This window comes from Sphaerodactylus townsendi, linkage group LG08 (genome assembly GCF_021028975.2).
Source record: "Sphaerodactylus townsendi isolate TG3544 linkage group LG08, MPM_Stown_v2.3, whole genome shotgun sequence".
Classification (NCBI taxonomy): Eukaryota; Metazoa; Chordata; class Lepidosauria; order Squamata; family Sphaerodactylidae; genus Sphaerodactylus; species Sphaerodactylus townsendi.
This window is the reverse complement of record NC_059432.1, coordinates 36,851,288-36,877,252: the sequence shown is the minus strand read 5'-3', so window position 1 is coordinate 36,877,252 and position 25,965 is coordinate 36,851,288. Positions and strand designations below refer to the sequence as shown.

Genomic DNA, 25,965 nt, shown 5'->3' with positions numbered 1-25,965 from the left:
TTATCGTGACCCCATAAGTCTTGTGTTGAAGAGAAAAACTGATGATTCCATCTTGCCTGTGTCTCCTTGCAGCCCTGGACCCTTTTAAGATTTTTCAATGCCAGAGATAAACAGATGGTTTTCCATTAGCAACCCTGGATTTTTTTTGTTGGTCTCCCATTCAAGTACTAATTAGGATCCATCCTACTTAACTTCTGAGAGCTGATGAAATCTGTCTGGCTCAGAGTATTAGCATAAAACAGGTGTGGAAATCAGTTTCAATGGGTTTTCTAATGTTTTATTGTCGTGCCTAAAGTACAGTAGTGGTGGTCTTGCTTTCTTCTAATAATAGGTTCAATTACTTCTGACCGTTTTTGTATATTCATTCGGAGAAGAATGATGACAAATATTAGCTGATCTGGGGTGCTGTGTGGTTTCCGGGCTGTATGGCCATGTTCTAGCATCATTCTCTCCTGACGTTTCACCTGCATCTGTGGCTGGCATTTTCAGAGGATGCCAGCCACAGATGCAGGCGAAACGTCAGGAGAGAATGCTGCTAGAACACGGCCATACAGCCCGGAAACACACAGCACTCCAATTATTCCAGTTGTGAAAGCCTTTGATAATACGTTAACTGATCTGCTTCAGTTACATTCTTTACATTTGCTGTAATTGAAGGATAGTTGAACAGTCCCTTGGTTTTTGTGTGGTTTGTAGCCCAATTTGAAGTGTGATTTCAATAGGAATTTCATTTAGTTTTTGTTACTACAGCTAGACTTAAATTTTCTTGCTACCATATATACTCGCATACAAGTCGAATTTTCCAGCACATTTTTTGTGTTGAAAAAGTCCCCCTTGACTTATACACGAGTGAGGTGTATTTTAAAAAATATTTTAGGGTTTTTACTTTGTCGGCCGCTAGGGGGCGCAGCTTTTAGGCTAGCAGCACCAAAATTTCAGGGATTTTTCAAGAGACTCTCCTGATGATACCTTCCAAGTTTGGTTCAGGGGGTCCAAAGTTATGGACCCCCAAAGGGCGTGCCCCCGTCCCCCATTGTTTCCAATGGGAGCTAATAGTAGATGGGGCTACATTTTGAGGGTCCATAACTTTGGACCCCTTCAACCAAACTTCACCAAACCTGGGTGGTATCATCAGGAGGGTCTCCTAAAGATACTCTGAAATGTTGGTACTGCTAACATAAACATTCCTCCCCTGACCAAAAATCCAGTTTTGAAGGATTTTAACTCTTGTGTTTTAGTTTGATTGCTGATTGAGCTAAGGTTTTTGTACTTTTAAAGTTATTGTTGAGACCATATTGTTTTTGTTGACCCTCTTTTCCACTTACAGAGCTAGTTTACTGTTTTTCTTTGAAATAAATTCAAAAACATTTAACCTACTGATGCCTCAATTAATGTAATTTTATTGGTATCTATTTTTATTTTTGAAATTTACCAGTAGCTGCTGCATTTCCCACCCTCGACTTATACGCAAGTCAATAAGTTTTCCCAGTTTTTTTGTGGTAAAATTAGGTGCCTCGACTTATATGCGGGTCAACTTATACACGAGTATATACGATAATTTTTTTCTCCTGTTGTGACAAAAAAAATTCACATCTGGATTCGGTACAACTTTCCATGGTGCCCCACAATTTTTAGACATGAAGCCGAAGGCGCTTTCTCTCTCTCACTCTCTGTTTCTTTATTTCCCTCTCTCATGCTCTCACTCTCTCTCTGTATCACACACACACGTAGCCTTAAAACCTGGCTTTGGAAGAAGAATGATGGTTTGAGGTGGGGTGAAGGTGGAGTTATGGTGGAATGATGATGCTTGTATGGTACAAGCAAAAATATTTCAGTCCAGTTCCCTAAAAATTGTAATGATTCCTAAAGAGTCTGTTAATTCACAAGCAGCATGTATGTTATCATTAATATACATTTGCACAAATCTAAATACACGTATGTAGATTAATAAATTTTTTTCCTTATAATGTATATATAATATAAAACAAACTGGGCCAGTTCTCCCAGTTTACTAAAGGGGATCCATGCATTTAATAGATACAGAGATCTGAATGAGTAGCTGTAGCATAATGCTTGTGTGGGCCTTTCTGAACTTGCAGGATGCATTCCTTGATACACATGGGAATGTCTACATCCATTTTATGGATAAACCAATATAAACCTTAATGCAAGTTTTGTTTTTTAAAACTGGGAACAAAATGGCCACTCAAGAAACCTTAATAAATTCACACAAAGACCAGGCTGATAAAGTTCTGTGGGCCTTATCATGATTGTCACCTGCTTCTTGATGGCTTTGCATTCTTAGTGCCTCTGGGTCATTATCTAAACTATCTGGATTTGTGACTGAACACCAGTTGTAGTCAGATAAGCAAGTGTACAATTTAAGACATTGCATATTGACCTTTTAATACAGGTTTTAGTTTTTCTCATGCAAGCAAAAGAAATACTACCTGTACCCGAGCTCCAGATAAATGCAAGAGAACTACAAAATCCTAGAACTCTCTTTTCACTCCCCATTTTCATCTTCAAATACCCTGTAGTAAGAAAGGCAATTCTGTGAAAAGAGAATAAAAATGAAGGATTAATTCAGCTACTGTTTCAGGGACAATGCATAGGGGATAGAACTTATTGGAGAGGCAGTGTTCAGGATTGGCGTTATTTTGGGGGGCATAATTGAGACTTTAAAAGGCTGATGCCAAAGCAACGAAATATCATTTGAAACTAAAATTTCTGCATAGTTCAGTTAAGTTCACTGATTCTGCTTGACTTGGTCCACTGAAGAAGATGGATGCATGTAACATGAAGAGCTGAATGAGCACCTGCATTGCAAAGCACAGTGGAACTGGCAGAACACACCTTTTGACATGAATGAGGATTTGAATGCCTGGCTGGGGCCAACAGTTGTTAATATGATTAATTGTCTAAAATTAGGACATGTTGGAAGACATTGATTCATAAGGTCACTGTGAGAAGCAACTTGACAGCACTTAACACACACAAAATTGGATTAGAGCTACTGTGTTTATGTGATTTCTGTCCACAGCAGTGTGAGAAATGAAGGTAATAGAGTATTTATGGGTGGTATCCACATGCCACAAAAAGTGAACTGGAGGCATGAACACAGTTTGTTGTTCTCATGTATATCTCATTTTCCTCCCAGCTCTGTGCTGAGAACCTCCAATTCACTGTCATGTCTGAATGCATTTTAGAATTCCAGCTTGGTTGGAGTAAACAAATTCCATTTACCAAGGTCCTACGGTTGGACAGTGAATTGAATAAGAGCTTGATCAATTCTCTGTGCATGAAAGGAGGTGGCAGAAGTAAGGTATGCATGCAAGCATATCAACAAACTGTCTAACCACAGATTTCTTAAAGCTGAATCACAGCTTGTGACTTCTAAATACAGCCATACTGATCACTTTTCGTTATTTTTCCTCCTTAGAAAATGTTATTATGTTAAGTAGCTTCCATCTTCGGCCAAGTGTTAAATTGTCACACTTCTCTTTTGACAATGTCAGATTTTTGTAAAGATGGAATTTTTAAAAATAAAGATATACCATACTGTGTTATGTTTTCCATTTAGTGTAGACAAAGGTCCTGATTTATTATCTCGATTGTATTGACAGAGTTACGGATATACATAAAAATGGACTCACTTCAGGCATCATCTTGGTTAAGTACTCCTAAGTGTGATTTAGCATAATGTGCAAATTAGCAACTCAGAATCGCAAGTATGATTCTGAAGTAGTTTTAAACCACAGTTCGGTATAATGTCTTGATTTGCAGTTTACATTAGCAATTGTCCTAGCTTTGCCTCCAGAGGCTGCTTTGAGAATAAATTTAAGCACGATGCTGAGAGAAAGTTGCCCAGCACTTCTGAACCATAGGTGATGGCTTAGGCAAATGCTGTGGCTTAGTGCAAGCTGTCATTTGACTTGATGTCTCCATTTAGAAACTTATTTAGAAGTTTCCTATAGTTGCAGCAGTGACAGCTACATTTTAGTTGGCCTCCCTACCCCATCTTTTGTTTTTTCAGCTTTGTTGGGTCTTCCTTTATTGTTTCACTCCTTCACTGATTGGGTATCCCATGTGATGTTAGACGCCAAGTCTGATAGGTTTGCTTTTAAAATCTGATGTTTTTAAAAATTGAATTATGTATGTTATGTATTTTAACTGACTGTATTTTTAATTGTTAGCTGCCCTAAGTTTGACAATAGTGAGGAAAGGGTAGGATACAAATCTAATACAATAAAAAATACATTTCCTTTTTATTGTTGAGCGTCAGTCTACTTTTAATAGTTGGATAATCCAACATAAAGAGAATGGGAACCTCCCTGCTTTTTGCTTTCAAAAATGGGGTAATGGATGTAAAAAAAGACATCTGGAAAAACCAAAGGAGGTGTACTTCCCCAAAATGGGTTTTTTTTAATGGAAATGCCATAGTTAGAAGATGCATGATGGATTAAAAATCCAAATATTAGAGATTATACCTTTTTCTAAAAGATATAAATCATATTCAAAGATAGGTAAGTGTTAGGTATCTAAAACCTTAATTATCAATCTAGCTAATATGAATATACAACAAAGATTTTTACAGATCACAATCCAGTAGAAGTAACTTGGCAGCAAAACAAAGGCAGAAGGAAGATGGAGGTCAAATGATGATATTTTATTACAAGGAGTAGTAAAGAAATTATAAAAGATTTTTTTAAAATAAACAATACAGCTGTTATCTCCATTGCAACAATTTGGGAAACCAATAACCAGGAATTTAATAGCAATAAGTACAAAACAAAATAAAAATTGGAAGAAAACCAAGAAAATGCTGGATATGTTGTGTGTGTTTGGAGGAATAGCACAAAAACTGCCTTGCTAAAGCAAACCTAGTTGAGATCAATTAAGAAGCCAATTAGATATGCTTGAAACTGAATACATCCAGAAGAAACACACATTTTGAGCATGCAGATAAACCTGGAAGATGCCTGGAACATTATCTAAGAAACTAAAAGAAGAATAATCACGGAAGTGAAGAAGGGAAATCAAATTATGCAAAAAGGAAGATGCAGGAACAGTTTGCCCTCTTTATTTCAGATTTATACAGAAAGATGGAATGGAGGAATACAAAGTATTTTTTTCAAAACATTCAAAAGTCTTCGTAAATGGAGTCTTAACTGATGGATTTCAAATTGAAAAAGGAACATGTCAGGGATGTCCATTATGTCCTCTTCTCCTCATTCTGTTCCTAGGAGTGCTAGCTACTAAGATCAGACCAGTTCCTAGAATTAATAGATTGAAAGTGCATGGAGAAGAGTTTAAAATGAAAAGCTATGTTGATGATGTGGTACTGACAATCTCAAGATTACAGGTTGCAATGACATTAAATTCATGTTTGGGAATAAACTTAACTAGACAAAAGGACACATTATGTGAAGATAGTTCCTAAATAACATGGATGAAGATACAAGAGGATATGCAAAGATGGTCTGAACTAAAAATTTCATGGCTAGAAAGAATTTCCACTATAAAAATGAGTGTACTGCTAAAATTAATTTTTTTATTTCAAACATTCTATACAAGAAAACCCACCAAAGGAATGGCAGAAGCAGATAAACAAGTTCATATGGTATGGCAAAAAGCCAACATTCAGATTCAAGGTTTTACAAGATGAGAAAAAGAGAGGAGGGCAGCAGTACCTAAGTTACACTATGAAGCAGCTACTCTGGTTTGGATCATAGATTGGATTAGAAACCCAGACCAGAGCGTAATAACATTAGAAAGGGCAGATCTGGAAGGACTGCATAATTGTTTAGAGTGAAAAAGATCAATTAGGAAAAACTATAGTGCAAAACAAAAGTTGGGTAATCAGAGGAGGATTGTTTAGAATTTGAGAAGTTACAAGAAAAATACCGCCACGTGTCACCTATAGAGGCTTATTATAAGAATGTGATGAAAAATACTGATTTAATAATGTAAGGAGATACAATGGACATTCAAGGAGGAATTAAGTCTTGGCAAAAATAAAGCACGGAGGCAAAAAGATGATGGCCACTGTATTTTCAACTAGTTTCAAGACCAAGAAAAGAATTAATATAGCAAGAGCAGTAATAAGAGGACTCACAGAATTTAAGAGGTGACTATGCAGCAAAACCGTGTACTAAGATAAATCTTATCAATTACTCGCTCAGCCTTTATCAGTGGCATGTCAGTCCAAACGATATTGAGAAGATGGATAAGAATTGCAAAGGGAAATGGTGGAAGTGTAAAGAAGTGGGTGGTTCTTTTTAATCATCCATGTAGGAAAGTTAAAACTAATTTGGAAAGAACTACGTGCAGAAATTCAGAAAAGTTTAAAAAATCAAATTTGCTGTGGACTATCTTACTAGGTATGTTGCCAAAAAATATTCACTGTAGTTCAACTTCTAAGAATTTTCTTCATAAATTTCATGATTTCCAGTATTTTCAGATACTGCAAAGTTTGAAAGAATATTAAGAGATCTAGAGATTAATACATGAGATGACATATTGTACTTCCAGCTATTCAAGAATTTTTCAAGATCTTATCTATAAAATAGCCACATCTCATTACCAGACCAGTAGTTTCCATTTCTCATAAATGTTCAAGGGGGGGGGGGGGGTTCATCTTCCTTTAATAATTCCGCTAGATTTGAGTCCAATTTGACAGAAGGAGCTTTAACTCAAAAGCATATCCCTAAAAAATCTTATGGTTCTCTGAGGTGCTCCTGGGCTTGAATCTAGCAGTTCCACTCCTGGCCGACATACTACCCTCTGAAACATTGGTAATTATGTAACTTTTAACTTTATTAGCTTTCCAATATTGTGTTTTTCCCAAATATTCCCAAGTAGTGTGTTTTTCCCAAATGTTGAAACTCCTTCGTCATTGGCCTTTTCTGCATGATTGGAAATAATTATATTATTTCATGCAGTCAAATGTCTTGTGTGGTTTTTCGATTTTCACGGTTTCCTCTGTTTGATTGTTGAAACATTTCCTTGTAGTGTTTTCTCTAAGGCCGTTTCCGCACAAAGGCGGAAACGGCCAGGTCGGCGTTCATGACGCCAACCCGACGACGCTGGGACCGTCCGCATGGACGGTCCTGGGAACAGCCGGGCAGCCGGCGCCACGGAGCGTCGGCGCCCGGCCGACCCGGCATGTCCCCGGGCCTCCGGCGCGTCGCTGAGGCCTGGGGACACGCCCCCCTGGCCCTGCATGCCTGCTCCAGTGGCGCAGGGCAGGGGGGCGTGTCCCCAGGCCTCGGCGATGCGCCGGAGGCCCAGGGACAAGGTAAGTGCCGGGTGGGGAAGGCGGCGTGAAGCCGCTGCCGTTTGCTCGGCAGCGGCTTCACGGCGGCGTTTCCCCAAAAAGAGCGCTGGGAAGCACTCTGGGGAAATGCGGCTGCGTTGCAGCTGCGCCCCCCCCCCCCCATGCGAATGGCGGCCTGGAGACGGCGTTTTTACCATCTCCAGGTCGCCATTCATTGCCCGTGCGGAAACGGCCTAAGCATTTTTTTCCTCCATCCGTTTTTTCCTCCATTTCATAGTAGCTTTCAGAGCACAAGCAAAATTCCCCAAACTTCTTTTTACTCCCGCCCACCAAATGGCTAGACCTTGTCCCTGCTGTTGTGTGAGCAAGCAAGAGTGACACACATTAAACAAGGCTCCCATTTTTTCTCTCCTTTTTCCTTCTTCCCTCTGCCTTTCCCCCTTCTCAATACATTTGCTGTCTCACCTAGCCCAAGAAGAGGCAGTGAAAGCAGAGAAGGAACCAGCGGAGGTAGATGAGAATTCCCTTCCACAGCCTTGTCAATGTCCTCCTTCTCCTTTCCATTCATTTGGCTGGTTCTATTTTCTCTTTTCCCCTCACTGGTCTGTGAATAGGATGTTGGTGTTAATTAAGATGGCACTGATGGCAGAGCAGAAAAACAATGAAGCAGACTTGAGGAATTTGCTTCAACAGCTCACTCACATTCTCTTCCTCTATACGTTCACTGCTCTAAGCGGGATGGGGAGCCAGCTCCGCTCCCACCCATTTACTATGCTATTTTTTTAATGATAGAATTGGGTATAAAATGATGGAATAATGATGGCATGAATTACCAGACCTAGTGTTGACGATCACTAGGAAGTGAGAGAAGTACTCGTGTTTTGCTGCAGATAATGAAGTGGACATCTACTTAAAACTTCAACAGTTAATACATATATAAAGAGAAAAGCAAACTGCTACAAGTTCTGTAAACATGGTTTATTACAGGACAACATTCTAGGCAGTTTGAATTCGCTTTCTTCCCTGCAAGGCACCCACTTAGATTTTTCAAGAAAACAGAATACTATTTTAAAAAAAATTGGGCTGTATTAGCAATGGTGTGATAGTTCACTGATGATGTAAACATGCACTTGCCACTGTTAATGTGTTAGAGCAAAGCACTTGGAACAACAGTGTGGTTGAGATTATGAGGGGATTGCTGAATAGGCGTTGGTGTTCTAAATATGTGACAGCTGGGGCTCTAGATTTGGGCATTTGTTTTGAAGTTTAATGCGACTGGAGTAGTGCTAGACTGCTTGCGCAAAAAGAAAAAGAAAAAAATTGACCTGCACTATCACCCACCAAATCACGGGTGATATCTGACAACCCACCCCCCCTCCCACTAGCAACACTTCTTTTTTTGCAGTACCATGCAAATACAACTGAGATGATAATGGGCGGACACCAAAACTGTTGGGGGAAAGGAGGTGTGCAGAATGATTTCCTAGAAAGCCTTTCCAAGCCACTTGCTTTGACTATTCAGAACATCAGTGGTATGCTGTGCATGCAGAAAAGATCACTGATAGATGTTGAAATCCACATCTCAACATCAGAACCTTATATTTGTCCCTTGTTTCTGATTCTGAATAAAGTTTTGTTTATCATACTGCTTTTGTCTTCTGTTCTTTTTACATCACCAACATCTGTTTTCATGTGAGTGAATTCTATATAGTGGGGACCACAAGTAAGCATCTTTCAGTTCGTGGAAACATTCTGTTTGAAGAAAATGGCAGAGGAAAATGTGGCATATTTTATATGTCAGGTATTTATCAGGATGTTGAATTCTGTGGAAGGTATAAAGACCTATGCATGGTACTCTTGTAGAACAACAGACCTGGTTTGAACATGATAAAAATAGTAAACACCAGCAACGCAGCAAGCCAGTAATGTGATATGGCCAAAGTATATGTAAACATATCTGGGAATAAAGGCTTCTGTATTCTTGTAGACATTTACCAAGTGTCCCTCATTTGCTGCATTGATGGTTTCTGCCAGTGATAAACACCAGTATTAGACGAACATACAAAAATGTTGAGATGAAAAATTTTCAGGAACTTTGGGGGTCCAGTAAGGGGAGGGGGTCTGAGAAAAAACCATTTGGGGGCAAGTTAAAATATAAGCAATACTTACTTGCTTATCAAACCTAATCTACTAGAACAAGTGCTACTACTACTGATTTAACTACATAAAATGCATTATATATAACTTAACATATAAAACTGTATTTCTAGAATTTAAAAGTATCAATTAGTGTCTTCTATAAGAAAAATTACAAGTATATCCTGTATTTGAGTTCCAAACTGATATAACACTGTGCTACCCTAACATATGTATCTAATGTCTGCCATTTGAGGAAAAAATGCAAAAATAAAAGTTGGGGGGGAAAAGCTGCAGTAAACAGAAGAAAATGTATTATTGGCAGAAACAGCACAGGTGGTTTCCACAGAAGCACAGGCTTGCATAGTTCCTCTGTTGCTGGTGGGCTGCAGATACACAGCAGCAAAAATGAGGCTTCCTTTTTGCCTCTAGTAGCAGCCAAGTACCAGCACCCAGCTGCAACTGGGATTTTGTTTGTTTTAAATTGGCAACTGAATGCCATTGTATCGATATGCTGTTATAACAATATATATGTAACAGGTGCTCTGAATACTCAGCTTTCATTTTTTTAAATTATCCCCTTCTGTTGTGGGAATGTGCTTTCCCCCATATATCATTACAAGGAGAGGAGCTGCAGACTCTTAAAAAAAATAAAGTCAAGAATTTAGAGAACATGTTAGACGTACTGGTACAAATTATGTTGCTGAAATGATGTAATTATTGATTTTAATGAGGCACCTAGTGGTGATGAGAATAAATGAGCTGTACTGGAAAAAGACTATCATGTAGGTGGGAAAGTACAACCATTCCCACAGACCTGGCAGCCATCTATACTTTATTATCCTCTTTTTCAAAACTTCTCAGCAAAGCATGTTTGTGAAAGACTGTAGAACCGCATGAAAAGCCCCAGGAGGTGCATAAATGCATTGAATCCAGGACAGATAAACTATGTGGGAACCGCCTCCGTTTCAGGGGGTAGCACTGTCAACAGACATGGATGTTAAGTTAAACTTAAGGTGAAATTGAAATCACTGGTCTTGTTAATGTATTAAACACATTATACTTTATTTTTCTAAAACTACACATAAACAAAAACATTCCTGAAAATGTATATTTCTACAGCTCATACGAATTATCATCTAATGTTAAATTATGTTAAAAGTTTCATACTACACATTTGAAGTAAAATGTCTTTTATTTCACTCATTCCGAACAGAAAAATAATAGAAGTTTTTTCAGTGCTCCTCCAAATTTCCTGTATATTATTATTATTATTGAAAAACTAGCAGGCCCGGCCACACATTGCTGTGGCTCAGTCTGGTGAAGTGGAAAAGAATGAAAAGGGGAAGCGAACGGTTCGAACATGTGTCATTGCACAATGCTTGCAAGGGAGAGGAGGGGCAAGGGGCCCCTCCCCTCCCTCTCTCCCATTCCCTTGCATGGCACCCCTCCCCATCCCTCCCTAACGTTCCCCTTCCTCTGCTAGGGTGGGCGGGGCCTGTCTCTTTCACTCCCTTCCCTTGCAGGCGAATTACCTAGCTTAAAACACGCTGGGAGGCATGAGCTACGTTGTGTTCAAATTTCAGAGTGTTTGGTCCAGCAAACCCCCAGACCCTCCCTCACCTTCCCCTTCCTCCGCTAGGGTGGGTGGGCCATGTCCAGATGGTGGGCCCCATCTTTTTCACTCCAGATGGCAGTGGTTTTCAAGGAAGGCATGGTGGTTTCCCTTGTATCAGAGGGTGTTGCTTTGACGGCCAGCAGATGGCACTGTTGTGGAACAGAGCTGTGGTTCCAACTGTCACAGGTGTGGCATGTACACAATAACTGGCACAGTTGTGACATGTACACAACAGGAGGTGTGGAAACAGTATGGAAACCTGGCCGCATGTGAATGTGACGTGTGAAAATTTCAAAGCAATCGGTCCAGTAGTTTGGGAGATTACCTGTCAGCAGAAAAACGCACAGATAGATAGATGGATGGGTAGATGGATAGATGGATAGATAGAGTCCTTAAATGTTTTCATGTTACACATGTTGAATGAGAAAATCATTGCCTTAAGAAAGCATTGCCTTAAGAAACACCAGAAACACTGGGGGGCAGGGCTACACCCCCAAGGGGCAGAGCCCCACCCCCTTGCTTATAAAAGCAAAGGAGCTGAGAACGGAGCCTCAGTTGCTTCTGCTGTCCCCAGAGGGAGTGGGACAGCTGGGAGTAGGCGGGCTGGGGCAGGACTCAGGGGATGCCCGGAGAACAGCTGTCTCCTGGTGCCATTTTCCGACCATACGCCTCTGAAGAAAGTTCTTATGATTAAACCTTCCTGAGATCAGGAGGGCTTAATCTACTGACCTGCCTTGGCCTGTGGGTGTATTACGTATGTATTAGTAGCTCAGGATAGCTTTCATTACTCAGAAGTACCTGTCATCAAAGCAAAGGTTGGAGACCTGAATTTGGAGTGTTGGAGTGACATCTTTTGAAACGGGGATTAATTTTGTCTGTTTAGTTCCAGACTTTCAGTTACATACCTAAAACTCTTTTCCCACAGTAGCCTTGGATTTGAAGCAATACTTCTGCTGTTTTTTAAACTGATGATATGTTTCACTTATCTTTAACTGGCACATATAAAATTAATATATTGGCTCAGCTTGCCGTGACCACTCCTTCAATCTGACATGAGCTTTTTAGAATTACATCTCAATTTTTGCATGTCAAGCAAAAATCACACTGTAATAAGCTAACTCCTGGATTTCCCAAAATGCATTCTCTAGCTTTATGTTAAAAAAAATGAGGAAAGATCAGTGGGAGATGTTCTTGGTATGGAAAATGTTGTAAAGGAAGATCCTACATGTGATAGGCTGCATTTTAAAAATGGTAACTCCTGTAGCAGCAAAAGTCCAATGGCTGAAGACTAACACATTTTTATGGCACATGCTTTTGTATAGTTAATGAACTATCTTCAACAAAATGCTTTATGTATGATATAACTTGAGTTCACTAATCTGCAGAAATCAATTGTAACATATTAGCTTGTAGATATCTACACAAATATTTAAAGTAGGGATTGTCTTCAGTATTCTCATATACCACAAACACATATTGGCTTCCAGTAATAAAACTTGCTCTGCATAAAACCACATTGAAAGTGCAATTGCCAGATTCTGTTTGTTGTAAATCAGGCCACAAAATATCATTACAAACCAACCAGAGAGAAGATAGTTCAGAAAAAAATTTGAGTCCAGTACACCTTAGATAACAAAAATTATCGAGGTATAAGCTAGCACAAACGAGCACAAAACTACCAAGCAAAGAGACAATAACTTTCATAGAAGTGATCCAGTCATGCTACTCTAAACAGAAATGCACACTACAAATAACTAACTTGACTTTCCGCCCATCACACACTGAAGAAATCCTTTATAACATGATACATCTCCCTTAATACCAAGTACCAGAAGGCTTTAACATCTTTGTTGATAGTTTAACCCAAATTTCACTTACAATATACAAAGCAGATAGTAACACATCTAATTAACATCCTTATCTCCTTAACTTAATTGAAGACTGTTATATAAAATTTCTCCATCCTTTTGTAACATTTTATTTTAATATCTAACATTTTAACATTTTTGAGCCAAATACTTCATAACTGCTTTACTTACAAATGTTTAAAATCCTTCTTCTTCTTAAAGAATACTTTAGCCATAGTTATAGAGGTGATTCTCTGCTGTTGATTGTTGTATGTAAAAAGAAGGCCCTCCCATTTAAACCAGGTAAATCTTATCTGTTTCTTCTTCAGAACATTAGTAAGAAAAGTGTAGTCTTCTCTCTTTGGCAAGACTCTCAGAATATCTCTCTCATCACGCAAATAACCTTGTCTTCCATCTTCAATGGTGATTTTTTTATGGGTCACCAATATTTGATTGACACTATATCTCTATAAAATCCATGCCCACCCACCCTAGCAGAGGCAGGGGAGGGAGGGGGAGTGGTGGCATACAATGGAAAGTGAGGGAGGGGTGGCATGCAAGCAGGGGTGTAACGAGGCAGCCCTGGGCAAACTGTAGCCCTGGGCAAAACCTGAGTTGGATGCCCCCCCCCCCCCGGGCGGCCACTCCACCACGACCAAAAAATTTTTGTACCAGGAAATTGGTGCCTTCAGGGGGTGCATTTTTAGACATATCAGCACCAAAATTTCAGCATATCATCTGGTGATTGTCCTTATGCCACTTCCCAAGTTTGGTGAGGTTTGGTTCAAGGAGTCCAAAGTTATGGACTCCCAAAGGGGGTGCCCCATCCCCCATTGTTTCCAATGGGAGCTAATAGGAGATGGGGGCTACAGTTTTGAGGGTCCATAACTTTGGGCCCCCTGAACCAAACTGCACCAAACCTGGGGGGTATCATCAGGGCAGTCTCCTGATGAGACCCTGAAAGTTTTGAGACTGTGCATTCAGAAATGTGCCCCCCTCAGCCTGCAACCCCCACTGACAGCAATACAGAAAACTCAATGCAGAACAAAGATTCTTGGGCAAATTTCTGGGATGTTCCTGAAGGGGGCGCATTTTTTGATGTATTAGCACCAAAATTTCAGTGTATCATTTGGAAACTGTCCTGATGGGACCCCCCCCCCCCATGTTTGGTGCAGTTTGGTTTAGGGGTCCAAAGTTATGGACCCTCAAAGGGGGTACCCCATCCCACATTCTTTGCTAAGGAGAAGGGAGATACCCTTTTGAAGGTCCATAACTTTGGACTCCCTGAACCAAACTGCACCAAACCTTAGGGGTGCCATCATGACAGTCTCCAGATGATACCCTGAAATTTTGGTGATGATACGTCCAAGAATGCCCTCCCTGCAAGAACATGGGGGTTGCAGGCTGGGGGGGGCACATTTCTGAAGGCACTGTCTCAAAACTTTCAGGGTCTCATCAGGAGTCTGCCCTAATGATACCCCCCAGGTCAGTCTCAAAACTTTCAGGGTCTCATCAGGAGTCTGCCCTAATGATACCCCCCAGGTTTGGTGCAGTTTGGTTCAGGGGGGCCAAAGTTATGGACCCTCAAAATTGTAGCCCTCATCTCCTATTAGCTCCCATTGGAAACAATGGGGGATAGGGGCACCCCCTTTGGGAGTCCATAACTTTGGGCTCCCTGAACCAAACCTCACCTAACTTGGGGGGTAGCATAAGGACAGTCTCCTGATGATACGCTGAAATTTTGGTGCCGCTAGCCTAAAAACTGCGCCCCCTACAGGCCAAAAATGGAAAACCACTAAAAATACCCAAAAACGAACCCAGCATTTTGATGCCCCCCACAAGGTGATGCCCTGGGCAGCTGCCCACCTTGCCCAATGGGCATTACGCCAGTGCATGCAAGGGAGGGGAAGGGGGGAGACAACCTTTGAAAGGCTGAGTTATTGCGAGGAGTGTCAGTGCAGGAGAGGATTCTTTGTATTAACTCTGTAGACTTTTTAAATTTTTGTAAATGTTAAAGTAATGTATTTATCCATTTTGAATGGCATGGTTGATGCAGCACAAAATGAAGAATAAAGCTGGTTTTCCAAATGAAGGCCCAATTCTAATATCTTTCCTGCTTGTTCGGTGATTTCAGAAGTTATTTTCCACACAGAATATAACAGTGATCGGATAAATTATTTATTTTATCAGTCAATGGACAAATTGTTTATATCTTTTACAGCTAGTAAATAACCAGTTCCGATATGATTTGGAACATGGATGTACTTTTGACCACAGTTTCCCAATAGTGCAGTAGTGCAATTGTTTATGCAGTAGATAGCTTTATTCTGTGTATGTGTTACCCTGTGTGGTATCGTAATTTTCTGTGTCAGGGCCAATTTCTGAAACGACAAACACTATTTTGATAAAAGATCTTTCATTTTATATTTTATTAAGAATTACTTTTGTAGTTTGCCTTACAAATAAGTTAACACTGATTCATGTGACCTGGTATTGTAAAGAAGCGGCTTGGGAAACCACATACCCAAGCAGATCTTCACATATGGGCTTCTGAAGTTCAGTAATGATGGGCTGAAAACTTCCTGCACAAAACCAAAGCCAGTGATTTCACTATGATGTTTTGATAGTCAATCATCTGTTGGTGGGACAGAATCCTGTCCCCACCCCCCGAACCTGGATTCAGTCTCCATCCAGAGATTATTAATGCTGACATCTAAGGAAGTCTTCTGTAGTATTTAGATTTCTGTGGAAACGGGCCTTATTGTCTTCTGCAACACATAATAGCGATAAGACTCTGATAATTCCAACACATTCAAAATTGAATGAAACTTGACCATTTTTTAAATTGCAGATGGAGAAATGTATCTTCAGTTGGACAGCCTATACCTGGAACTCGATTCATTGCTTTCAAAGTACCTTTGAAAGGGGTATGTATAAGATATTTCTACTAATTACGAAACATAAAATATAGACTTACAGCCCAATCCAGGACCGGGGGAAAATCCCCATCCCGCCAGCACAGGAGGCAAATGTTCCAGCGAGGGGTAACTTACCCCAGTGGGCAGGTGCTGCACAGTGCCTGATCTGGAAGCTGCCACTTGTCTGCTGGGGCAAAAAGCAGCACTGGCACGGTGCAGGGGGTAGAGCTGATCTTAATCAGCTTCCACTGCCCACCCAGCCACTGTGCACCGGTGGAGCTATCATCAGAAATATGCCACATTTTTTGTGACATCTCCACTGTCCCCTGGAGGGGGTTCTCTAAATGGGTTTTTTTTCTGGACTTCCTGTGCCAAGGGAAAGCCCTTTGGAGGGGGCCGGGTACCACTGGAGCAGCGCTGGCTTTGCCCATCAGCCCACGATGGATGGGGCTGTCAATCTGATTGACTTGCTATTAACCTGTCCCATAGTGATCAACATCATTTAACACATTAGCAAACAAAACTAAAACCAGAATAAAGCAGTAGTTGAAAGGGCCTCGTTTGGACCAAGGTCACAGTAGGCAAAGAAGACAGGCAAGGACAGGGTGTGTCTCTTCTCTCTGTACTGGACCTAATTCAAGTCTGGGGACAGAATGTGGTGAACTGGGGATGGTGACCAGCTCATGGCAGTTGAAGGCAACATCACCTTGCAGTGGACCTGTTTTCCCTCAAGGATGGCTAAAAATCTTAAGCCCACCCTTGATGTATTTAATACAGACAACTGCCACCAGCAGGACCATATTCTTTTCCAGAACAGGACCTGTATGGTTCTGAATAAGCAAGAGGGAGTGGCTGCTTCTTCTGCCCCCCCCCCCCCCTCAGTTTTGACAGGGACCATTCTACCATCAGCAGTGGTATCCATTCCAGAGGGAACCGAGATCTTATCTGTCATCTAGACAACAGTGGCTTGCCCATATGCCATTGTCAGCACACCAGACATGTGCAGAGAGGAGGAACTCTCCTAAGTAGAAGACTGGGCATCAGTCATATCTCACTAAAAATGTTCAAGCACAGCTGCCAAAACTTTCATTATGACTAGAATGTCCTTGTTTTTTGGTTCCACTTAACCTTGGGGATAAGTTAATGCTTTTCCTCAACCACTGACAGTTCCTGAGTAATGATACATGGGTCCTGTCCATTATAGCTCAAGGCGACAGGCTGGAATTTTGCTTTTTTCCACACAGTCAACTCCAGGCACAATTTCACATTCTGTTGGAGAAGGCGTTATTCTAAGCAGGGTATTAACTGGAGGGAGAGGGGTAGCTGGGATCAATTGAAGAGGTTCTGATTTACAACTGGGTTTCTGTTCCTGCTTCTTCTTGGTAGACAAAAAGGATAGGAATTCTGGGACCATTTTCTGTGTTACATTTATTAAAACAAAATGTTTCGTTTATTGTGCCTGCCTTGCAGGACACTTACTTCCATATATCATTAAATCAAGCTCAAAAGAAGTATCTCTGTTTTTGCTGCGGTGACAAGGTGTACCAACATGTTATTACCCTTTACTTTGGCAACTGTACCTTGGATGTTCACCAACTGTGTAGCCTCTTAACATTATGTTAGAAAGGGCTGATGCTTTAGACTATAACATGCTTTAAAAATGTCTGGTAATTGTGATGCTCAAATGTTATTTTCAGGTTGTAAATTTTGTAAGATTTTTCCATGTATGGAAATGGGATATTTTCCTCTACATAATCTCTTTTCTCTACATCATAGGCAATCAATCAGAGACTGTCTCCAAACCAGAAATTCACACCAAAAGATTTGATTGCTGCAGTGAAAGCTCAAAATCTGGAGATCGGCTTAATTATTGATTTAACATATACAACAAGATACTATGATATTAAGGTAAATGCATATTTGCATAAATTTATGCTCTCTACTACTTTCTAGTGCTAATCTAGAAACAGACCAGTCCTCCACATGCTTTGCAGTCATTGCTAACAGAGAAGCGTGGTGTTGTTCTTTATCATATCACTGGTATATTAGAAGCAATCAGCTGACCCACTTTAATGTTGTGATGGGGAGATTTCAGGTATTTTCAGTGGCATACATTAAGGCACAGGTGTCAAACTCGTGGACCTCCAGATGTTATGGACTACAGTTCCCATCATCCCCTGCCAGCATGCTAACATTTCTGTTAACATTTCTGAAGATGCCAGCCATAAGTGCAGGAAAACGTTAGAAGCAAAAACTATTACCACAACCAAACAGCCCAGAAAACCCATAACAGCCACATGCCCTAATTTTACCAAAAAGGAAAAAGGCAAGGGAAATCAGCCTGCTTGAGCCTCTGAGAGTCTATAAATGCACAAGTTACACCTCCTGCCAGAGAACCTCTAGCTTGTTTTCAAATATAGTATTCATCTTACAGCTGTACAGTAATATAATAAGTAATATTTGCTGCAATTTTGCTCTCTATTTTATTGCTAGGATTTGCCTAAAACTGTAGACTATAAGAAACTGTATACTGTTGGACTTGAGGTCCCAGATGATTCTACTATTCTACATTTTAAAAAATGCGTCAGAAAGTTCCTATGGAAAAATGCAGAAAATGGTAATGAACAGCATCTTTAATTTTATTCAAGATTGATCGTGGTATTTACATATAAATGTATACTTTATTAATAGCAATTTATCTATTAATATGAATCCAGGGTTCTCAGAATTTATCAAGAATATGGGATTTAATATTTTCTCTTACTAATGTCAATTATAAGACATATCAAGAGAGGTGGTCTCTCAGATATGTTGTTCCTAGATCATTAAGGGTTTTAAAGAACTAAAATATTGAAAAGGATCTGATGCTCCACCTGGAGGCTATGCAGCTGATAAAGCATTGGATGAATATGGGCCCTCCAAGGTGTTCCTGTAAGGACCCATGCAGCCACATTTTGGACCAGTTGGAGCTTCTGGATCAAGACCAAGGGCAGCTCTGCATAGAGCAGTGGTTCTCAACCTGGGAGTCGGGACCCCTTTGGGGGTTGAATGACCCTTTCACAGGGGTCGCCTAAGACTCTCTGCATCATTGTTCTCCATCTGTACAATGGATAAATGTTAGGGTTGGGGGTCACCACAACACGAGGAACTATATTAAAGGGTCGCGGCATTAGGAAGGTTGAGAACCACTGGCATAGAGCCATCCATTTTGTAGTCCAGTCTGGAGGAGATCATTACATGACTCACTGTAGCAGCATTGGGACAGGATGGATGGGGCACCAGTAGCCTGGTGAAGATGAAAAATGCCAGTCAAGCTACATTGTGACCTGGGCTCCCATTGAAAGGGAGGCATCCAGAACCACACCTAGACTTTTGACTGATGGCTTGGGTATCAATTGCTCACCATCAAGAGCCAGAGGTCAATACCCAATCCCAGGCCCTCCTTCATCCAGTTACAGGAGCTCTGTCTTTGTTTGATTTAGCTTCAGCCAGCTCTGCTTCATCCATTTCACTGTGGCCTCTAGACAGCCGGTCAAGTTATCTGGGGTGGCATTTGGTTGACCACCAACAGATACATAGTGGAGAACACTATTAATTTCAGTGTATAAAAACAGCTAGCAACCAATTCACCTCCAGCTCATTCCCTTTCGCATCTACAGAGTCAAGGACCAGGGTTTCAGATATGTTTTACAGTTCCAGCCTAAGCAGCCTTACACCTTTCTAAGTCCATTTAAGTCAGTTGACTTAGAAGGGTGTGCCTCTGTTTAGAATGGCACAGTCAATATACCTCCTCTTTTAGTTAATTTTTGTGATGCATTCTTAACAGTTGCCTATTAAAATTATTCAATTTACATTTTGATTTTAAACAGATACACTAATTGGAGTACATTGTACTAATGGAATTAACAGGACGGGTTACCTTATATGTAGGTAAGTATTTCATTAAAGACCAAAGTATTTCTTTCACTACAATGACATATTCTATTATGGTGATTTAAATCTGTGTATATTTCTCTTTAGATACCTGATTGATGTTGAAGGCTGGGATCCAGAAACAGCCATCCAAGGTATATCTATACTACTAAGCACGATTTCATGTTTTGCCTACTCTGCATTTTTATAGTAATTACCACCACTGGGATCCACTGGAAGAATACACACAGATTGGAATTTTTTTCAGCACCCCTGCAGCCCCTCCCACAACTCAAAAATCTATTGCTGGATATTAGTAGAATAGTAGGATACAATAGAAGTAGAAATTGCCTACTAATAGAAGCAGAAATTGCCCATGCATCTATGGAAGCACTTTCCAACAAATGGGAAATGTTGGGTCCTGGCCGTGTAGTCTGTCACTTGCACATGTGTTTTTTGATAACCCAATTTTAGCATCTTTTCCACATATTTTAGCACATTTCCTTATTAGAGTGGTCTCATGTGAGCCGGTAGCTCCCAGACATAACAACTTTGCAATTACAAACCTAACCACATAACGATTGACATATAAGTTGGACTACATTGTTGTACTTGAGATGTGTCACATATTAGTTCAGGTTCATGGAAACAAGTAACTCTCATAAGTGAAAAGGCATTCTCAGTATAATGTGTCAGGTCTTGCTTTGAATGCCATAACACCTGAAATACATTGACAAAAAACTGAATGAGATTTAAAGTATGATCTTTATAGCAGCAGCTACCATGTTTCCCCGAAAATAAGACAGGGTCTTATATTAATTTTTGCACCAAAAGATGCATTAGGGCTTATTTTCGGGGTAGGGCTTATTTTAGGGGAAATACGGTATCTTCACAATTCATTAAGGCAGGCTCTTGGCAGCCCCGTTGCTTCCCCCTCACATGTGATGCAAGCTGCATCCTCATTGGCAAGGAGCACCATGCTGGATCACACCATCCTGATCTGTAACTACAGGTAGGGTTTACCGGTATTTTTAAGCATCCTCCAAACATCTTGAAAAATCATGATAGGGCTTATTTTCGGGGAAACACAGTATGAAGCACTGAAATTGTGCCCCCCCCCCCCCCCAGAAATTGACATGTCTTCCCTATCTTGGTAGACTAGCTCTCCAGAGAGCCGATCTACCTGTAAATGAAAGCAATAGGTAGACCTGGTCATCAAAGGTCAGGTCTACCAGTTCTTCTTTATAGCTGATAGAATAGCTCTCCAAGCAGCAGTGGGAGGCAGAAGCTGGTGGGGCACAGCTTGAGGAGGAGGCATGGTGGCTTCCTCCCTTGCAAAGGGGTACCCAGGGCACTGTCCGGCAAGTAACAGCCACAGTACATGGCCTGGCTTGCCCAACCCTAGATATACCAGTAAATATATCAATCCACTATACAAGGTACACTAGGATTTTAAAAAAAATAAAAAGTGACAAATGCCATCTTGCTGACAGCGTAAGTGAAGACACCATTAGCAGTTCTCCACCCCAATTTTCTAAAACTATATTTCACATATACTGACATTCTCAAAATCTGTTTAGCTTTTGGGGAGGCTCGTGGTCACCATATGGATGGTCAGGTATATCTGACAGATCTCAAAACCCAACCAATGAGAAGGTAAGTGGCCTTTTTTAATTATGAAGGGTGTTTCAAGTTCTATACAAATCTAGGGCTTACCATATATACTCGCGTATAAGCCGAGTTTTTCAGCCCTGTTTTAAGTCAGAAAAATCCCCCCTCGGCTTATACACGAGTCCTGCTTACCAGCCGGCTCTTCAGGCATCTGCCGAGGCTGGGGGCATGGTCGGGACGACCTCCCTGCGTCTTCACAAGCCACTTGTTGCTGCCCTCCTGGGAGGGTGAAGGGGAACCCTGGCTGGCTGGGCTTCCTCAAACCTAGCCGGGAGGCAGAGGAAGCTCCTTATTTGGGCAATGACATCAGGGGGAGTCACTGCCCAAATAAGGAGCTCCCTCTGCCTCCCAGCTTCCCACCTTCAGTTTATAGGCGAGTCAATATGTTTCCCCAGGTTTTGGTAGTAAAATTAGGTGCCTTGGCTTATACCCGAGTTTATACGGTATTTCTTTAGACTTTGGATATGGAGGCCTGACGGTTGGGCAAAGGTTTTGCCATTTCTTGGTGGGTAAAGAAATACCAATCCCTTTTAGTCATATTTAGTTTGTGAGCAAATCAGCCAGCAGCAAATCAATATCCCTGGAAGGACTTCAGGAGCCAGATGTGAAGGAGGAAGTATGAGAAAGTGGAGACTCTCCGTTTCTAGTTAGACAGGGCTGTTTCTCCAAAGTCGTAGTTTGGCGAGGTCCTGTCTCAGAAGACTTTAAAAGTCTCAAAGTCTGCCTTTTGAGCAAGGACAGGCAAAAGTTCTAAAGGGGTAGAGACAGCATTTTGCCTCTAGAGGAGTGGGCTGAAAGAAGTCCTTTGCAAGGAGACTGTGGTGTCTTAGTCTAGTTTCTGGGGAAAACATGTCTGTTAATTGCTGTCTGCAATCCTAACTTATCAATTGTAACCTTATAATTGAATGGGCTCAGCAAGACTGTCCTTTTTTCTGAACCATCTTATTCCATTATCCCTGGGGGGAAATAAACGTTACTGATCTTTTCCTGTTTTCCTCAGGGGTGCTGAACTTGCTGCATTCAAAAGCCACTTGGGTTAAGTTTGGCCCCTTCCGCACATGCAGAATAATGCACTTTCAATCCACTTTCAATGCACTTTGCAGCTGGACTTTACTGTGCAGAATAAGAAAATCCACTTGCAAACAATTGTGAAAGTGGATTGAAAGTGCATTATTCTGCATGTGCGGAAGGAGGCTGTCAGATAGAAGGTCAGGGGTAGAGACTACACTGATCAAGTTTTACATCACGCTACTTCTGTTTCAATGTAATTTCAGACCCTGACTTTCACACATGAGTATAGCAAATCATGCACTTTGCTTACTTCTGAATGTGTATAGGTATAATTCTCTTATTGATAAGCAATCAGTTCACATATCAGTGAATTCCAGTGAGAATTGGAGTCTCAGACACTCAGCTGGAGCAAACTGACCATTCATTCATAAAAACATTGCATGAATCAGATATTTGAAACTAGTATAACATGCACCAGTATGGAACTAACACAGAAACACCTCCCCTTTTCTTCACTGTCACTTTTTAAAACAGCAGTAAAAGCAAAGTTTTTCTTATATTCTTTTAAAAATATTCCTAGCAATCTTGGAATGAACGTATGGGATGTCGATACAGAAATACCACTACCAAGAGAAATGGATGAACCTACTGGTAGATTTCCAAGTGAAGAATTTCCAAGGTAATTTTGTAGAAATTTCTTTTTTTTTAAATGAAAAGTGTGTAAGAAAAAGATGCGTGCTAAGATGATGATGTTCAATTTTCAGTGCACAAAATAAAGACTTAAATTAAATGAAAATAATGTTTTGGGACACATTTAATACAATATTTAACATTTAATACTGTATTTAAATGTAATGAACAAACTACTGTTGTTATTTTTTAAAGTCTCCGAAGTCCTCAGCCTTGCTTGCTTCTACTCTTCTGTTCTCTCCTGCCCTTCCTTTCACAGGCAGCTTCAATACTGAAAATGTCCTGAACCAGAACAAACCATTGTCCAGGTGGCATGTGATTTGTTTCTTGCCTATAAACCTGGATGCCAAAATAGAATTAAACTGTTATTTGAAAGCCTGGCTTCTAGGCTAGGAATAAACTAGAGCTTCATGTTCAGATAAAAGGACAAACTTGTCTTTTGTTCTGGGTAGGAAAGGGAAAGGAAATGCACGTCTGAGGAAAACTAAAGTCCAGTAATGCCTTAAAAACTGACACCATTTATTTAAGCAAAAGCTTTTGTTGGTCAGAGCTCCATAATGCTTCTGCAGCTCATTCTTGTACCAATGAAACCATTTTTAGTTATGTCTGAATACGACTTAATAACAAAAATAACAAAATAACAAATAACAAAAAAAATATTCGCTTGGTGAATGCCATTAAATTGAATTTAAAATCTAAAAGACTTTTAAAGCATTGCATGTTAATGCTTTGTTAGTTTTGCAATTTTGTTTTCTTAACAAGAGAACCTTTCATTTTCTGAACAGGCCTGAAAGAAGATTAAGAGTTTATGAAGATTGTCACCCCCAAGATGACTTACCAGGGCAGATACAATTGAGAGAATTTGATTTTATTAACAAGGGTCCTGGACAACGACGAAAACCATATCATGACCTCCAGTTTCAAGAAGATTTGCAGCCACTAATGCAAATAAGGGAAAGGCGTTTTCCTGAATCTCAGTTTTATGATGACTATCAAGAAGAAATGCATCAGGAAGATTTAGACTTTGCCATCAGGGACTCGGAACAGTGGCAAAGATCTTTTCATGATCATCAGTTTTATGATAACCTTCCAGAAGGTACACCACGAGGGGACCTTGTTAGTATGGGCCCTGGAAAGAGGCAGAGACATTTTCCTGACAGTGATATGCCTACAGATATGCGGCTTGGTAGGGGGTGTGGACAGAGACGAAGACCATTTTATGACCAACAGTCGAATGATGAATTTCAACCACGTATGCCTTTCCTCCACATGGGACGTGGGCAACGTATGAGACCTTTCCATGACCATCCCCCTCACGATGATGTGCAGCCACCTGTGGGAGATTTCGAGTTTGTTAACAGAGGCCGTGGACGAAGACTGAGACCTTTCCCTGACCGCCAGCGTGATAATGAAGGACGACGAGAGATGGCATTAGAAGGTTTTAACGACAGAGAATCTGAATCGAGATGCAGGCCTTTTCATGATCGTCAGTTCTATGAGGATTTCAGTGAGCCTGCACAACTGAAAGATTTTGTAGACAGTAGACCTGAACAAGGGATGAGACCATTTAATGACCATTCATCTTGTGATGAGGTGTCATATGAAGGATGTTTAGAAAGGTGAGAAGAACTGTAAACAAAATATTCCTACCTTTGAACGCAGTTGCTGTTCACTATCGTAACTGAAAAACAGGTTGTTGTAGGTCTTGAGTTGGATCCAGGATAGCAGAAGCAGAACTTTCCTCATGCATCAGAATATTGTTGCCTCCCTCTTTCCACTTTCCTAGAATTTTGCATCTTTTCCACAAAGCCAGTTCTAATTCAGGGGTCTAAACTACCTAAAATGGCACCTCCCCAGATTCTGCTGGCCCAGCAAAGTCTCCACAGCCCTTCCTGGAGCAGTGGAGTCTAGGGGGAAAGTTAACTAAAAAGACCTGGCTTGACACTTGAGGATCCCTCAGCAGCCAAGACAAGTCCTTTTAGCTAAGTCGGGGTCGGGGGGAGGAGTGAAGCCAGGGCACATCGAGGCAAGTGGTTGAGAGGAGGGAGGGACAGGGAGGGCACCCCCTCCCTGGCCTTGTCCTTGCCCCCAGTCTCTTCCTGGCCACTTCCACCAAATTTAAGCTGCCTGTGGGTGGTGGAGGTGGCCATGGTAGTGGAGAGGGGAAGAAAAGTGTCCCACATCCCCCTCCCCCCGGACACTTCTGAAGCTCAAAGTCTGCTTTAATTTCCTACCATTTTAGTGCAAGGCAAGCATAAGTGGAGCACAGTGAGACTGGGGGCGGGGACAAAGTCAAGGCAGGCCCTCCCTCTCTGGCCTTGTTCCTTCTCCCAGTCTCTTCCTAGCTGCTCACCTCACACTAAATTAAAGCAGCCTTCATGCGGTGGCTGCATGACTGCAACAGGGATAGCCAGGATCCCCCAGTCAACTGGTGTCTGGGGCAAGCGTTCTGGCTTGCCCCACTCTCATTAGGCCCTTGAGGGGTCCTCAGGTATTACATGAGATATTGATTGGAAGATTGCTACTAGAGGGAGGAATCTGGGGGAATCTGGGACACAGCAGTCCCTTCTACAATTAGAAGTAGACCTGGATCCAAAGTATTAAGTTTTCATCCATGTCTGTTTACTGGTGGAGTTGCGTTGTCTGAGGAGTCTGAAATACTGTCACAGAATTGTTTATGGCCATGAGTTTATCTCATTAGCAAATTATAATAGTTTGTCATGTTTATAGAATGATGAATTATAATCATGTCAGTATTTTAATGGAATCAAAATTCAATGGTAGTAAATAACTATTTGCAATTTTGCTTTAAACACATTTTAGCAAACCAGTAATGTTTAGACGGGATCATTTTCATATGATAAATTATTTTTTACAGAGTAC

General features: G+C 40.9%; 1 protein-coding gene across 1 annotated transcript in view; it reads left to right on the top strand.

Moving 5' to 3' along the window:
* Positions 1–25,965, top strand: part of LOC125438311 — a 32,720-nt gene that overhangs the window by 4,450 nt on the left and 2,305 nt on the right. The window contains exons 3-10 of the mRNA XM_048506668.1: positions 15,732–15,807; positions 17,575–17,706; positions 18,292–18,415; positions 19,668–19,728; positions 19,819–19,865; positions 21,291–21,366; positions 22,973–23,071; positions 23,868–24,701. Of these exons, the coding sequence (XP_048362625.1) occupies positions 15,732–15,807; positions 17,575–17,706; positions 18,292–18,415; positions 19,668–19,728; positions 19,819–19,865; positions 21,291–21,366; positions 22,973–23,071; positions 23,868–24,701 (1,449 nt within the window). The remainder of the gene's footprint in view (positions 1–15,731; positions 15,808–17,574; positions 17,707–18,291; positions 18,416–19,667; positions 19,729–19,818; positions 19,866–21,290; positions 21,367–22,972; positions 23,072–23,867; positions 24,702–25,965) is intronic.